The sequence below is a fragment of the Ammodytes marinus genome (assembly GCF_949987685.1).
Source record: "Ammodytes marinus genome assembly, chromosome: 2".
In the NCBI taxonomy this organism is placed as follows: Eukaryota; Metazoa; Chordata; class Actinopteri; order Uranoscopiformes; family Ammodytidae; genus Ammodytes; species Ammodytes marinus.
Window position 1 is genome coordinate 5300411 of NC_137231.1, and position 15568 is coordinate 5315978.

General features: G+C 44.2%; 1 protein-coding gene across 1 annotated transcript in view; it reads right to left on the minus strand.

Annotated features, from left to right (window-relative positions):
• cux2b (cut-like homeobox 2b) overlaps positions 1 to 15568 on the minus strand; it is a gene marked incomplete at both ends in the record, with an annotated part of 94597 nt that continues 79029 nt past the window's right edge. Inside the window, 15 exon segments of the mRNA XM_080040622.1 lie at positions 1 to 802; positions 2477 to 2763; positions 2765 to 2775; positions 2861 to 3049; positions 3401 to 3709; positions 4041 to 4206; positions 5776 to 6635; positions 7605 to 7706; positions 9264 to 9875; positions 10248 to 10350; positions 10638 to 10689; positions 10787 to 10845; positions 10958 to 11137; positions 12925 to 13029; positions 13769 to 13817. Of these exon segments, the coding sequence (XP_079896748.1) occupies positions 1 to 802; positions 2477 to 2763; positions 2765 to 2775; positions 2861 to 3049; positions 3401 to 3709; positions 4041 to 4206; positions 5776 to 6635; positions 7605 to 7706; positions 9264 to 9875; positions 10248 to 10350; positions 10638 to 10689; positions 10787 to 10845; positions 10958 to 11137; positions 12925 to 13029; positions 13769 to 13817 (3886 nt within the window).

The following is a 15568-nucleotide window of genomic DNA, read 5'->3' on the forward strand; positions in this document are numbered from 1 at the left end:
TTAAAACTCCCATTCAAGTGTTTCTTCTCGATTGGCTGCTCTCTCTAGCCTGTGGATGATGTTATTGAGGTTGGCCATTTTCTCATTGCGTCTCTGAGAGCTTCTGTTGAGTTTGGGGCTTTGGAAAGGCGTTGGGAGTTGGTTGGGGTCCAGGCTGTGATTGGTGCTGGTGGAGGGGGGGTTGGGCAGTGAGGGTGATATGGGAGCGGAGGAGGAGGGGACGGGGGACACAGACATCATGAGGCCCGGTGAGGAGGCAGCAGAGGGCGAGTTGAGGGAGACCTCCAGGCTGCTGCGGCACGGCTCGGACGAGGCCTTGAAGCTGACGGGGTCCACGGGCGACTTCCCGGCGGCCTCTTCCCCCTCGTGCCTGGCCTGGCTGCTCCTCTCTATGGACAGTGCTGCGTGGTAGAGCCCCTGGGCCGGCCCACTCATCCCCTCCTCCTGCCTCAGGCGCTGGACGGACAGGTGAGGCTCGCGGCAGCTGACGGCGGAGTCCTCGTGCTCGGCTTTCATAGGCGGGAACTGTACCGCTGTGGAGAAACACTGAATTCTGGAGTGTTTCGTGGAGCCCTCCCTCCCCTCTACCCTATGGTCTTCCACTGCCTCCTGTTTAAGGTGAGGCAGTGGGAGGTTTGAGCCCAGAGGAAGGCTGGAGTGGATGTGTCCTGAGGGCTGCAGCCTCCTCTCCTCTCCCTCAGACTGGGGGCTCCGCGTGGCCGAGGGAGAGTAGCTGTGGTGCTCAGCGTCTGTGTCGTTGTCTGGCAGACCCTCCATCAGCACCTCCCGTCGCATCCTGGACCTGCACACACACACACACACACACACACACACACACACACACACACACACACACACACACACACACACACACACACACACACACACACACACACACACACACACACACACACACACACAGACAGTTAGACGGTCATATGAGGGGAAAAGGCATATGCTTAGTTAGTTACAGGTGGAGTCAGCTGTTCTGGAGAACACTTGTAGTAAAAATCTCTTTTTGTCAAAATCACTGAATATCTCCTTATGATCCGTTACCTGTATGTATACTGTGTGAGTGCTGAAAATAAACCCAGGGTTAATTCAGAGCCTAGTTTCTGTAAATGGGAATGTCGCTAGCTATGGTGGACCACCTTTGTTTACATTCCCTTTGTTTACATGCCAGTTTACAGAGCCTAGGCCTTTGTTTTAAAGGAATAGTTCAACATTTTCAATTTGTGACTTGTTTATTTACCACGTTATATTGCGATGTTAGTTTTGGCACGTTGTGTCATTTTAGAGTCAAACGCAGAGAGAGAGAGAGAGAGAGAGTTGACCTGACTCTCTCTTTACATATGGCTCTGCATACCGGCAGGAAACGGTCTCATCGCTCAAACTACCGCAGGTTGGTTATACAGATGGAGAGATTGCGCCTTAATAAGAATAATCTGAAGAACAAACTCTTTTTGAGAATTTGGGGCCCTTTTTTGTCTCTGTGCCAGATTACTCCATCCCCATAGAGATTTCTAACTGTGTGAATAAGTGTGTTGTGTCTATGTATGTAGGTCTGAGAGACTAATGATATTTATTTTTTTTATTTTATTTAAACTGGCAGCCGCAAAATGTTGCTATACAGTATGTGGTGACATGTTCTGTTTTGTTTGTCTTGTTACTGTTGTAAAATTGAAAAATTGAAAAATTGAAAAATAAAATATTGAAAAAAAAAAAAAAAAACTACCGCAGGTTGGCTTCTAGTAAATAAAACGTCAGTGATTATACGTAGCAAAAGAGAGATCCACAACTGTATGGATTACATAGGCTAACGGTATGTAGCCTATTTGATTCTAAAAGGACCAACATGCCAACAATAACAAGCGCAACATAACGTGGTAAATAAAAGAGTCACAGGAGCGTTTCATGATGTTTTATACCTATAATGCCAGATTTCTTTTCAGCGTACATACAGTACATTCAGGTAGCGGATCATGAGGAGATACTTACTGATTTTGAGTTCAGTAGCAGCTTTAAAGTAGCTACGAGGCACGTTTTTGTTGAATTCAGTGCCCCCCTCTGGACAAAAGCAGTAGTGTTTTTACGACATGACTTATCGTTGCCTTTGTTTAGGAAGCGAGTGAAAGAGAGATAAGATAATGTGTGTGACTCTGTAAGATTAATAATGACGATGGTGAAGCAAAGTAAACTTTGACTTAGTAATGTTTTGGGAAACACAAGATGCTCCGGTCTGCCCGTCAAAAATGGTTTTGTCTATGTTCCCGGGAAAATCCTACCCGAGCAAAGGCATTAATAATAGCTTGTTAAATATAGCATTATTTTAGCTGTAGGTTTTGTTTGCTGTTACAGGTCATTTCTAATCATTATATATACATTTAAGAGTTCCTTTTTTAAGTAACTGTATACTTGTTATAACAACAACAGAGGCTTTCATTTAGCAAAGGTCACAAAAGGTGATTGGACTGGCCTGTAGTTGTGAAACCAGTTGATGACGGTGTTGGTCTTGAGTTTGAGCTGCGAGGCCAGTATCTCGATGGTGTTCTGAGAGGGGTAGGGCTCCAGCAGGTAGGCTCTCCTCAGGGCTTCCTTCTCCTCTGCTCCCAGCACCACGCGGACCTTCTTCACCTGGCTGTAGGAACACAGGTCCAGGGAGGCCAGCGCTGGACTCACACACTCAGAGCGCGTGCTGGGTGAGTCACTGTCTGAGCCGGTGCTCAGCAGGCCGTAGCGCCTCTTCAGATAAGCTGCAGGGAAAGACAGTGACATCTGGTGTGAGGAAATTACAAAACATCAACACATTCTCAAACTTGTACCGAAAGAAAATGATAATGGACATTCTAGGTGCCCCCACCTTTCTTCTCCATCTTCTTCATGGCCCTCAGCTTGTCTACGTTGTGGGGGTCGTTGAGCCACAGCTGCATGCGGACAAACGGCTCCCTGCCTTTGAGGCTGAGCTTGTGCCAGGGTTTGGGCCTAGAGAGCAGGTCAGACACGGAGCCTTGGGTCAGACCCAGGATGGACTCCCCGAAAAGACGCTGGCCTGTGGGAAACAAATATGCATGCTGTATGTTAGACATGTGTCTGCATTCATAAGGAGTGGCAGCTTAAAAGCTGGAGTCAGTGATTGATGAAATCTGAGAATATATCCTGACAATCCATTAACTGTCCATACTGTGTGTGCAGTGCACTGAAAAAACTGGTGTTAAAACACAGCCTAGGCTCTGTAAATTAGTATGTAAACAATGGGGGCCCACTGTAGCTAGCAACATGCCTGTTTACAGAGCCTAGACTGTGTATGAACACTAGATTTTTTATTACAAATCATTTTAACAACAATTTCCAGAATGGTTGACTTGACCTTTAAACGCACAGTGTGAACAGGGAGACCCACCTAGGTTGTTGTCTGTTAGCACCTCCTTGACCTTCTTGGTGATGGCGTAGGTGTCCAGCTCTGTAGAAATAGCCACCATCTCCTGGATTCCCAGTGGGTTAGAGGGCTGATGCAGGCTCATGAGGCTGGGAGTGGATGGTTTCCCTCCCTCTGTGTGGGGGCGCAGACCCAGACCCAGACCCAGACCCAGGCTCTCAGGCTGCTGGTTCTCCTTGCTGCTCTCCAGAGAGAGGCTGACCGGCTCCACCAGCGGACTGTGGTGGCTCTCCACCGGGCTGAGAGGAGGGGAGGGCGTCACTGGGCTTATTTCTGGAGATGAGAGACAGAACAACAGTAAGCCTACACAGTCTAGATGTGGCAAGGCGAGTGTATTAAGATAGCACATTTCATAAACAGAGGCAATTCAAAGTGCTTCACATAAAATATTTAAAAGAGAAAGGAAACAAAAATGATGAATAAAAATGAGAGAAGATTATTGGAAGCTGTGGAGGTACATTAAGAATAAAAGGAGCATAAAAGCCACAAATAATTAAAAATTGAATAATAGTGGCCATGGTGAACTGTATGTAGATAGATTTTTTTTGTTTGCATTTTGACATTTATCAAATATGTTGGTATTGCTGGTAGACTGCGTTCTCACCCTGAGCGTGGCCCTGGTTGGGGGTCTGGTAGAGGCTCTGGCCTAGCTGGTCCAGTAGCCATAGCTGCATGCGGATGAAGGGCTCCCGGCCTTTCTGGGTCAGCTTGCTCCAGGGTTTGGGCCGAGACAGCATGTCGCTCACACTTCCCTGAGAAAGCCCCAGCACCTGTTCCAATACAATACATGGTGAATATGTTGTGTCTACCTGTAGGAGCACACAGATCTTTTTTTAAATGATCACTGTTTTCACAAAGAAGGATTAAAAGAGGGAAAAATATCGGTTTGCTCTTCACAGATACACATTGATACACTTTCAGCAAACAACCACTAGAGGGCAGCAATGCATCATAAATGCTTGTTTAGCGGCTATTCAAACACAGTCATTTAGCTAACATTGACCATCAGCACATTTCATTGAGAAGACAAAAATCCATGTTCAAGATGAAGACTGCCCATTAGTAAACAAACTGTGATCTGTATAGTCATGAATTAATCCAGTAATGGAATATGTGTGGAACAACAGAGAACAGTTTTATCTTTACCTTAAAAAGAATTACCATCAAAAATCCAGCATTGTCAACTCCATTTTAAACAATTTGACAATAGTTGAAAAGTATTTATATATGAATAGCTCTCACGTAAATGCCTGAAGTCGCAGAATAATGACTTCAACCCTCAATATTATTAAAGTGTTAAATCTGAACCATGGACTGATTGGCTCATGGACTTTCTAGAAATAAAGTATTTAATTTAAAAAACATATACATATACAATAATGAGTTGTACAAAAAAACTACCGTTCTGCACCCAAACAGAGTGATAAAGCTATCTACATGGTGGATACTGTGGTATGGTAAAAGTTATGGGCCATCCTCTAAAAAGTTATCTTCCAGGAAGCCACACAAAATCACAGCAAGATTTTCAAAGACATGCAGACATCTCTTTTTTCAAAGATATTTTAACCTTTTATAGACAGTTGAAGATCAGAGAGAGGGGGGGGGATGGGGGTTACATGCAGTAAAGGTCCACAGGTCGGATTCAAACCCACGGCCACTGCGACGAGGAATGAGCCTATATGGTACTAGCTTCCCACTACTACACCACAGAGCTCCCAGACATGCAGACATCTCTGCATGCAACAGTATTGATGTCCGGAGAAAAAAGAGAGAGATGGAAGCTATGATCATGAAAAAAAAAATGTAAAGGTTTTTGAGTGATTTTGACAGTGTCCTGACCAATACTCCACATAGGAACTTCAACTCTATCTTTCTACATAAAGACCAAGTGAAAATTCTTCCACAGCAAGGTGATACAATGATATCTAAATCAAGTGTTGGGCTATTATTACATTTAAAGGGCCAATTACTTTTTCAAATGGATGATTTGATTGCCGGGTTACTTTGTTCCCTTAGATAAATAATAAAGAATGGTTTTGTGTTTAGTAAGGCACTATATATATATATATATATATATATATATATATATATATATATATATATATATATATATATATATATATATATATATATATATATATATATATATATATATATATATATATATATATATATATATATATATATATATATATATATATATATATATATATATATATATATATATATATATATATATATATATATATATATATATATATATATATATATATATATATATTATTTTTATAAAACACAAACAGGGTTACAGGGGGCTTAAAATATGAGTAACATCTGACCTTTTCACCAAAGATCCTCTGACAGATGCCGTTCTTAGCCAGCTTCTCCTTGACCTGCCTGGTCAGCTCCAGGGTGTCCACCTCCCGGTACATGTACATCTCGTACTGCTCTGGGGTCAGTGGTGGCACGGTGGGCTTGAGGGCGCGGGGGATGTACGCCGGGTAGTAGGACAGCCTTCCAGGGCCTGGAGACTCTCCGCTCACCGATGTGTCCGACTCAACTTTCACCTCCAGTGGTCGGGACAGCCCCAGCTCGTCCTCGGCTGAAGAGGCTTCCTCGCTGTTGGGCAGACCCTCCCCGTTCTCCAGCCGGGGCCAGGCCCGGGGCAGGGTAGCGGGCAGGGCGGAGGAGGGCCCCGAAGAGGAGGAAGACAAGGAGGGAGAGACCGAGTTGAAGGGCAGAGAAGAGCTGCCTCCTCCGCCCACACCGAGCACCATGGAGCCGCGCTCCTGAGACCAGTGCTGATCGAAGTAGGTGCCCACTTCCCCGATCTCAGACTTGACTTTGCGAATGATGTTCTGGACGAAGACGGCCGGGGAGAGGACGCTGAGGGGCGTCTGGGGGCTGCTGATGGGGTTAGCCATGCAGACCGTGAGGCAGCCTCCCTCCTCCTGTTTGATGGAGATGGGTAAAGGCAGGCGGCTGGAGGGGCGCTCCGGAGGCCCCAGGCGCTCCACCTGAGCCCCGGAGCCGGTGGACGGTGCCCTCCCGCAGAAGTCCATCTCCATCAGGGTCTGCTGCTGGGCCTCCATCTCCCTCCTGGCCTGCTCCAGGATGTTTTTGATGGTGTCGTCAGAGCTGCTGGCCGCGCCGTTACTGCTCCTGCCCGATGAGCTGTTCAGAGACGACTTGCCATCACCTAAAACCAGAAGGACCCACATGCTGACGTTAGCCAGGCTTCCATCTGAAGGTGAAGCAAATCTTTTAAAATTTAGCGAAAAAAGAGGAAAAAAAGAAATGCGAATTAGGTGCGTTTCCATCAAGTGGTTGGAGCGGATAAACTACTCTGAAGACGGCCCAATAGGCAACGTACTGTAACATGGCTGTGATATAAAGTAGAAAAGGAAGATGCTACAAAGCAGAAACCAAACAAACACGGAGAGAGGTCTGCAGGAATTGGTTTACATTGGGCACATTCTTATTGTCTTTTCAGTGAAGTTAGTATTCTCTATGTTTATATGTGTATATGTAGGGCGGCAGTGGCGAAGTGGGTAGGGAGATCGCCTCTGGAGTGCAGGGTCGGAGGTTCGATCCCCCGTCTCCCCGCCACATGTCGAAGTGTCCCTGAGCAAGACACTGAACCCCAAATTGCTCCCGATGGTTCAAAGAGCGCCTTGCATGGCAGCTACTGCCATCGGTGTATGAGTGTGTGTATGAATGGGTGAATGTGGTAAGATATGTAAAGCGCTTTGGGGCTGAGAAAATCGGCTAGAAGGCGCTATATAAGTCAAGTCCATTTACCATTTACTGCTATCTGGAAACCAAGACATTATGATGCGCACAGATGCAGAAAAGGGCAATACGACGACCTAACAGCTGCTCGTTCAATGTTCACTACATCAGAAGGTATTCCACTAAGGTCTCTCCATCTCCCATAAGGCGCGTTAACTCTTTCTAGTATACGTTTGGGTGTTTACATCACTGTTTTCTGATGCGATACGTCAAAATGCGAATAAAAAGCAGGGTGATGAAAAACCCGGCTACCGATGCATTCTCAACTTTCCAATTCAGATGCTGTGATGGGAATATATCATAAAAACAGGGTACATAACTGTCAATAAAAAGAAAATCAATCAATAAGACTTTTATGTATGAGCTCCATCCTCACCTCCCCTCTGGGATTGGATCTCCTTCTTGGCCTGCTCCAGGATATTCCTTATGGCGTCGTCTGACCCAGTTTCAGGAGTTCTGATGCGTGGAGTGATGCTCCCTGGCATAGAGGGTAACAGAGAGAGAGGGGAGGGGGGGGGGGGGTGAGTGGGATGGTTGATCAGAGAGCAGTTCCAAGGCTTTGCTTTTGACTGCTAGATCAATGGCTGCCTTTGAGCGCGTGCTGTCTGAGGTTGCAGTATATACGGGAAGCTCAACTTTTTCAAAAAGCTGCGAATCTAGGGAGAAAACAAAGTTCAACAGCAACACCACAAACATGGCAGAGGAAGCAGGTGAAGAAGTCAAAGACGAGGTCCAGGTAGATTAAAGAGGTTTTAAAAGACGTACACAGGTAACGGGAGCATAGACACTGAAAACAAAACTGCGTGATTACATCTGCTCTTAAAACCTCCTACACACGCATATCCCCCTCGAACACTCTCAAAATAACTTTGTTAAACAATATGATTCTTATTTTGGCCACATGTTTGATCATTGTATCTGAACCAACTATTTTGTGTGTGAGGGTTTAAGTCCAAAACCAAGTCCATAAACTAAAATGTGTTTTTTTTTTAAATAATCTTTTAAAAAAAAGGCTTTTGTTTGGTCGATCACTACCCATCCGCAGTTGTTTATCTCAAAGTGCATTGTAATGGTTTGAAGTCTAACTAACTTAATATAAAACAAGGTGTTGTCTTTAAAGGGGGTTAGTCTTACAAAGAGGGGTACCCCAGGGTTCAACACCGGGTCCACTTCTTTTCTCTATTTTTACTGATGATCTGTTCTATACCTCATGTCAAACTGTACGGAAATGATACCTCATTTACAGCAAATCCAAACTGTCCCTCAATCTGACTTCAATACCCTACAACACTGTCTGTTAAATCTGTTACAAAAGAGAGCTTTTGAAGAAAATCAAATAATCAAATAATAATAATGTGTACTTGTGGTAGTTGTGTGGGTTTATGGCTTGGCTATAAACTTAAAATAAATTTGGCAACCAGTGTTTTACTTCAGGCTTGCACTTGGCGTATTGCCTCACAATTTATATTACAATTTCTTCACTAAGCCAATGTTGTCTATCAAAATGCATCCTAAACTAAGCTTCTACCCTCCTAGCATTCATCACTGTATAATATATAATTCACTTGAAGGGTCACACTCAAAATAAAAGCACTCATCTGCCAATGTGACCATTTCAACTATCCTTATTACAGTTTGAGCTAATATATTCCTCATCAAGGCACTCCACACAACACTTATTTTCCATTCCTACAGTCAGCAAAGTAAACACATAGAGTACTTATGTTTAAGGCTTACCTTTTAAAATGGTTTGTTTCTTATTTCAATATTAATTGTACATGTTTTAGATTACGCTATACCTACAGTATATCATGTATTCTCGATTATATTTTTGCTGGGCAGACATTTGCTCACGGCCTCTCTGTCCATCTAGTGGTGGTGTTCCAATGTTCTGATCTGATGTTTCTGTGTAGTTGTTTCTTTGCCTGCTTCATCTGCTTCACATTACATTCATGTGATGTGTGTGAGAGTGTGTTGTTCATTCCCACCTGAACCAGCAGGTTTTTCTAAAATGATCTTGTCACTGTCCACTCACCTCTCTGGCGGACCTGGATGGTCCTGAGTGCCAGGATGTTCTGTTCGTCAGAGAGGAACTGCTTCATCTTATTGAAAGGTTCTTTGCCTTTGACAGTGAGCTTCCTCCAGGGTTTGGGCCTGGCCAGGATCTCACTGACCGAGCCCTGGGAGAGGCCCAGCACGTAGTGGCCAAACACGCGCTGGCCGATGTTATGCTTCAGCAGCTGCTCCTTCACCTGGAAGGCGATCTCTGACGTGTCCAGTTGGTCCTCGTCTCCTGCCGTCGAGCTGCCGCTCTCTGACTGGTCACTGGGCAGTCCGGCCTCCACGCTGCCCGTCCCCACAGAGCTTTGTGTGGCCGACATGAGGGCCACTTTGGCTGCATAGAGGGCGCTGGGGAAAGCCACGAAGCCTTCCTTTTTAAAATGTGGAGAGAGGAGCTGCTTGTGAAGGATGTGGTCTCCTGACAGCCTGTCCCCGGAGCACGGCGACACAGAGAAGGGCCGGGGGTCATGGCTGGAGGAGGAGCTGTCCAGGGTGGGAGGGCCCGGGCTGGGGGAGGCACGGCCCTCCACCTGAGAGGAGGAGGAGCGGCCTGTCTCCCTGCCTCCAGCCTCACACTGTGCATCATCTGAGGGACAGAAAACACTCCCTCACTGACTGTGCTCATATATGACGCAGCTTGGCATGGCTTGAGTACAGGCGTCATCCAACCAACTTATTGTTATCTAGCCGATAACAGATATATATTATAAATGAACTCACTTTCTTTCTTTCTAGTCTTGCAAAGCCAGACTACATCTTGCAGGCTCAGTTTATGCAGTTTATGAGATTTGAGTCTGTAAAACATCGACTCTGGAATTGATTGAGCGACCGAGCAATCAGAGAACTATGGGGGAGCTTTTCAGAAGATGACAAAACTCAAATTTAAGCTCTTGTTAGGTAAAATATTCAAACTACGTTTTTATGGACAGAAAAATTAAACATGACATATTAATCTTACCGATTCTGTGCAAAATCCGGGCCTTATCCACCAGGTATTTGTGAGACGGAAGAAAGGCCTCTTTATCCAGCAAAAGAGCCTCTGCAGCAGCCTTGGCAGAATCCTATACACACACACACACACACACACACACACACACACACACACACACACACACACACACACACACACACACACACAGGCTGTTAATTTTCGATTAATCAATTACACTGGCTGTAGATATCTTTATAATGGATGGCGATCAGTGAAGCGTTCAATGGCACTGCTGTAGATTATTCTTCCCCGACACCTGGCGAACATGAAGAGGGAACCTAATATAAGGCCTACTCTGAGAAGAAGCTGTTTTAAAGCTGCTGTGTGAACCATAAGATGATACGGAGTGATATATACCTGGGACGACGAGCTGCCATTTGCAGAAGCCAGCTTCATTACCTTTAGGATACTACGGACACAAACAAACATGCAGAGAAAGTTATTATTTTTTTTAATTTAAATTCACATTATTATAAATGAGGTACACATTCAGTAAGAATGATCACCTGAGTTCAGTTTTAATCTCTTCATAGTCCATCTGGGATTGCAGTTTAGCTTCTAATCTCTGGAATAGAAAAGAGAGGCGGGCGTGTTTTATTTCACGTCATTAAAAAATCTAATTAGTTATCGGAGCCGCAGAGGGCAGAGTGAGACGTGCGCGGTGTGTGGGTGTTCACCTCGATAGCTTCCGTCTTATAGGCCAGCTGGCGTTCCAGCTCTAGGATCTGATTGGTGGAGGTCTCCTGGACGTCCTGTAGTGTGAACTGAAGCCGCTGGATGTTTTCCAGCAGACGGAGGATCTCGCGGTCTTTAGCCAGCAGGGCGGCCTCCAGAACCTCACCCTTCTCACTCTGCTCCTGATGGGGGGAGAGAACGTGACAGGACAATGTGTGAGCGGAGGAGGGGGGAGGACATGTGAGAGAAGGCCCGCCTGGGAATCACACACCTCTGCACAGGGGATATTCTTTTCACACAGTTGGAAGGGTGTGAGAATTTGACAGCATATCAGCAAATATGATGAGGTAACGCTTAAAACAATTCTTTCATTTTCCCATTGCATCTGATAATAAAGGATGCAAATGCAACAGTCAGTGCGGTTACATGGCACAACTAGATTGGATTATCACATATATCGAACAAGACACTCGAACGGACCGTGTCACTTGTCTGAGTATACATGGCCTTTCAGAAATCGGATAAATGTCCGATGCATGGCTGTCTCCACTATGCTAGGTGGCGCTGTAGCCCTTTCAACCATGCTTTCAACAAGTGGTTTTAGAGCCACGTCCGGTTCTCTTCCGTCAATAACCCATGGTGTAGCCTATCACGCGCAGGCACACAAGCACAGAACGAGAAGTCCGATATGCGATATCCGATCCCTGTATACATGCAGAGAGAAAGCCGACAATGAACGAATTATCTAGGTGTTCTTATCCGACTTCTCTTGTCCGCTATTGTGCCGATTTGTGTCCAAAGTAGATCGGTTAAAGGTGTTTACATGCAGTTTAAAAGTCCTGTTGAGGTCTTATTCCTTTAGTTATCCGATTATGAGTCTGCATGTAAACGCACTGAGTGTTACACCAGTTAGAAGCTATTGGGCAGCTCATGCCCTTGTTTTGTTACTGAGGATTTGTACATTTGTCTTAATAAGAGAGATTTATATGATTATCTTTTAATACCTTCTGCTTTATGTCTGACAGGTATAATCACGATGATGAGTTTCTTCATATATTAGTGTGTCCATGGTTTGATTAAGTCAGAAGAACAGTAATCAAAGGAATGGATTAAACCTAGTGCTGTCAAGAAGCATCCCACTCAAATAAAAATGAGCATGGCTACTTGTATGGGCAATGGACATTGCTATTATTGTCTTTGTTGCATATGTAAATCTATGTCCATATAGGTCCTTGAGGGGTGCCTGTGGAATGAACTTTGAGTCTAAAAATAAAGCTGTATATTCGATTGGCTAGGAAAACGTTCACCACCAAAAAAAAAGCCTCATAGTGTTGGAACATATTTCAGATCCTTTACTTAATTATCCTTTAAAAGTAGAATGCAGGAAAATGTCCCCTGTCAATATTACATTGTATATATTGTATAATCGTACTTATCATCAGCATTAACATATAAACTATACATGTTTTTTTTAAAGATAATTTTTTGGCATTTTTATGCTTTATCATATAGTTTGGAGGGACCGAGGTGAAATGGGGCAGAGAGGGGAATGACATGCAGAGAACGACCATGTGCCGGATTCGAACCAGTGGTCTGCTGCTACAGAGGACTGAGCCTCAGTCTATACATGTTTATCGTTAATCGTATATCATGTAAGGATGGGAGCTATTCTCACTGTTTTACACACTCCAAGATAAGTGATTTTCATCAATGCATAATATTTTGAAATGTATTGTTTTTTTATGTGAAAAAGTAGTTGAGTAAAAGTTTTGAAAAAAATTCTCTGAAATGTGGTTGTGTAAATGTACAAAGTAGCATATCATGGAAGAACATCAAGTAAAAGTATGAGTATCTCAAAATAGTACTTAGTATGTCTCTTGACTAAATGTACTTAGTTACATTCCACCACTGCCTGGATGTGGCACAAGGTCCTAACACATGTCACGGATGGGAGACTCCTGATTCTTACCCTGCTAGTGCCCTCTGCTGGATGGCAGTTTGTGGTGGTGCCTCCCTGGCCGCTGGCTAGCTGCTCCTTTAGCCTGTCCACTTCCCGCTGGGCTGTCTCTGCTCTCTGGGAAACAGACAACACATCACAGAGATAAGCTTCTCATACACATGGTCCACATCAACCGGCTAATGACATGATCAAGGTGAGAGTAGAGTTAGAAACCAATGGAGGAGGCATCCCTGAACATTATAAGAGCCGAGTTAAAAAACCTGAGCTGGGGCCCCGAGCAGCCAGACGAGGGCAGCCACCAGGTTTATTGTGCTGAGGGGGGGCTGTTTTAAGGCAGCCCACTTTATTCCCCAAAACTGTTTACCTGCTCTGTCACACACGGCCTGCTAATTAATGATTCATTTCCAGAACATTTATCTTTGGTAGCTGCTGGCGAGAGAGAGCGGCAGAGTTTAACAAAAAGAGCACACGAGAGAGAGAAAGAAAGGAGCAGAAAAAAAGAGAGGTATATCACCACCAGGATAGCACGCAATCAAGCCAGTGAGACAACTTAAAGAACCCCGGTGTGTGTTCACCGCTCTGCCAATCGGTCGCGCTCGACAAGTCTCCTGTTCTCTTGCTGAGTGGAGCTGTGCCTTCATAACACGCCTACCGACGGGGGCTCAGGTTTACACTCGCTAATCACATACTCAGGGGGAAAGCCAAGGGAGAGGGGGGAGGGAGGGGGGAGGGAGGGGGGTGGGGGCACAGGACGGAGGGTGTCTAATTAAAGCCAAGGCTTGATTACAGGAATGATTACCTTAACGAAGGAGCATATCAATCAGAGGACTGCAAAAAGGAAGGTTGCACTCACCTGGTTTGCTTTCTCCAGATTTGCCATGATGGCGTCGACCTGCTCCGCCCTGGAACACACACACACACACACACACACACACACACACACACACACACACACACACACACGTACATGAACAAACAGGCACACAAACAAACACACACACACACACACACACACACACACACACACACACGGACATGAACAAACAGGCACACAAACAAACACACACACACACACACACACACACACACACACACACACACACACACACACACACACACACACACACACACACACAAAGACAAAGAGCCACAGGATTACTGAGGACATATTCTCACTCAAGCAAAAACATTTTATTAATTATATAATCCCATTTAGATTGTTAAAAGGCGTACATTCTAGTAATACACATCAGTTGTATCTTCCCCATATATATACAGAAATCTACTTATAAAGACTTTAAGGACCTTTAACCGTGACTTTGTAATAACCATGTAAAACCAAATACTACTGTGCTGTCCTTTTGTACAACAGAGAAAGATCCACTCTTTCTATACTGCTCAACAGAAGACACGTTAACTTGCAGGTAGGCTACATAGCAGCAGCCAGCCAGTGAAATGCTCTGGCTTTATTTGAATGTCTGTAGATGGAGGTGAAGGTTGTACTATTGCACTGTACAGTTTTTTGTTTCAGTGCCTTTGTTAACAATAGTTAACCACGCTCGGTTAGCCATTGTACTTTGCGTGACTGGCGTTGAGACAACACCAAAGGTAGTGTCAAACATCTCCACGGTAACAGTAATGTTTGTAATGTTTAAAATGATCCCAAACACAATTTCTCTGGAAAAATTTGAATCTGATTAATTCATGATTTCTACACGACTGTTAATGGACTTATTCACAATCCCCCGAGCTGGTGTCAAGTCTTTGATAATCAGACTACTCCCAGAGGGGGCCGAGATGTTCACTTCTCAAGCATGACATGTTTCACACGTTTGGTAAATAAAGGATTTTCTTACTCATTAAACAGGTCGTCCTACACTACTCTTTAACCCACAGGGTTTTTATAATACTTTATCCGGTAGAAATATGAGGTCAACACAATTTTATTTATTTATTTAGCTGTTCAATTATACTCATTTTAAATGTTATCCTCATACAGGATGCATTTCAAAGCATTGTAGGAAAATACCAGGAATATTCTGGTAAAGAAATATTAAAGTGGGATATGTTAATGTAAGGTAAAACACGTTTGCGATGGCGTGACCTATGGGTCCTCACTCAGTTGTACCCGTGTGGCCAAACATAAAATATTGTAGGAATCCGATCCTGGGAAGTCTTATGAGACTTAACTCCAACTGGCCTCCATACATCTAACAATCAGAGAAGTGTAATTTAAGCCGCAGCGCAGCAGGATTTATTCATGAGGTTTGTTTGAAGTTCAACAGTCTCACTTTGCACACATGGGACCTGCTGTTTCAAAAGGTAGATGGGGATGAATTAACGAGGACGCTGTGATTGATTTAAATAAGCGTGTTGGGTTTGTGAAGTTTTTCGGGACACAGCGGTCCTTTTCACCAAAAGAAAAATGTTGGTTCAAAGAACATATCAGACTTTTTTTTTATCTGTATTAAAAAGGAGCTACATTCAGTCCAACTTTCATTATTTCTCTTGTTTGCACGTTAGCTGCTCCCACTGTCTCAAATGTGTGTAATTGCCTAAAATATTAGTGTTTGAGTAGAATCATTGTGTCATGAGAAGTCAAACAGCTAAAGACAATATTCTAAGATGTGGAATCAGTTGGATTGTGAGATTG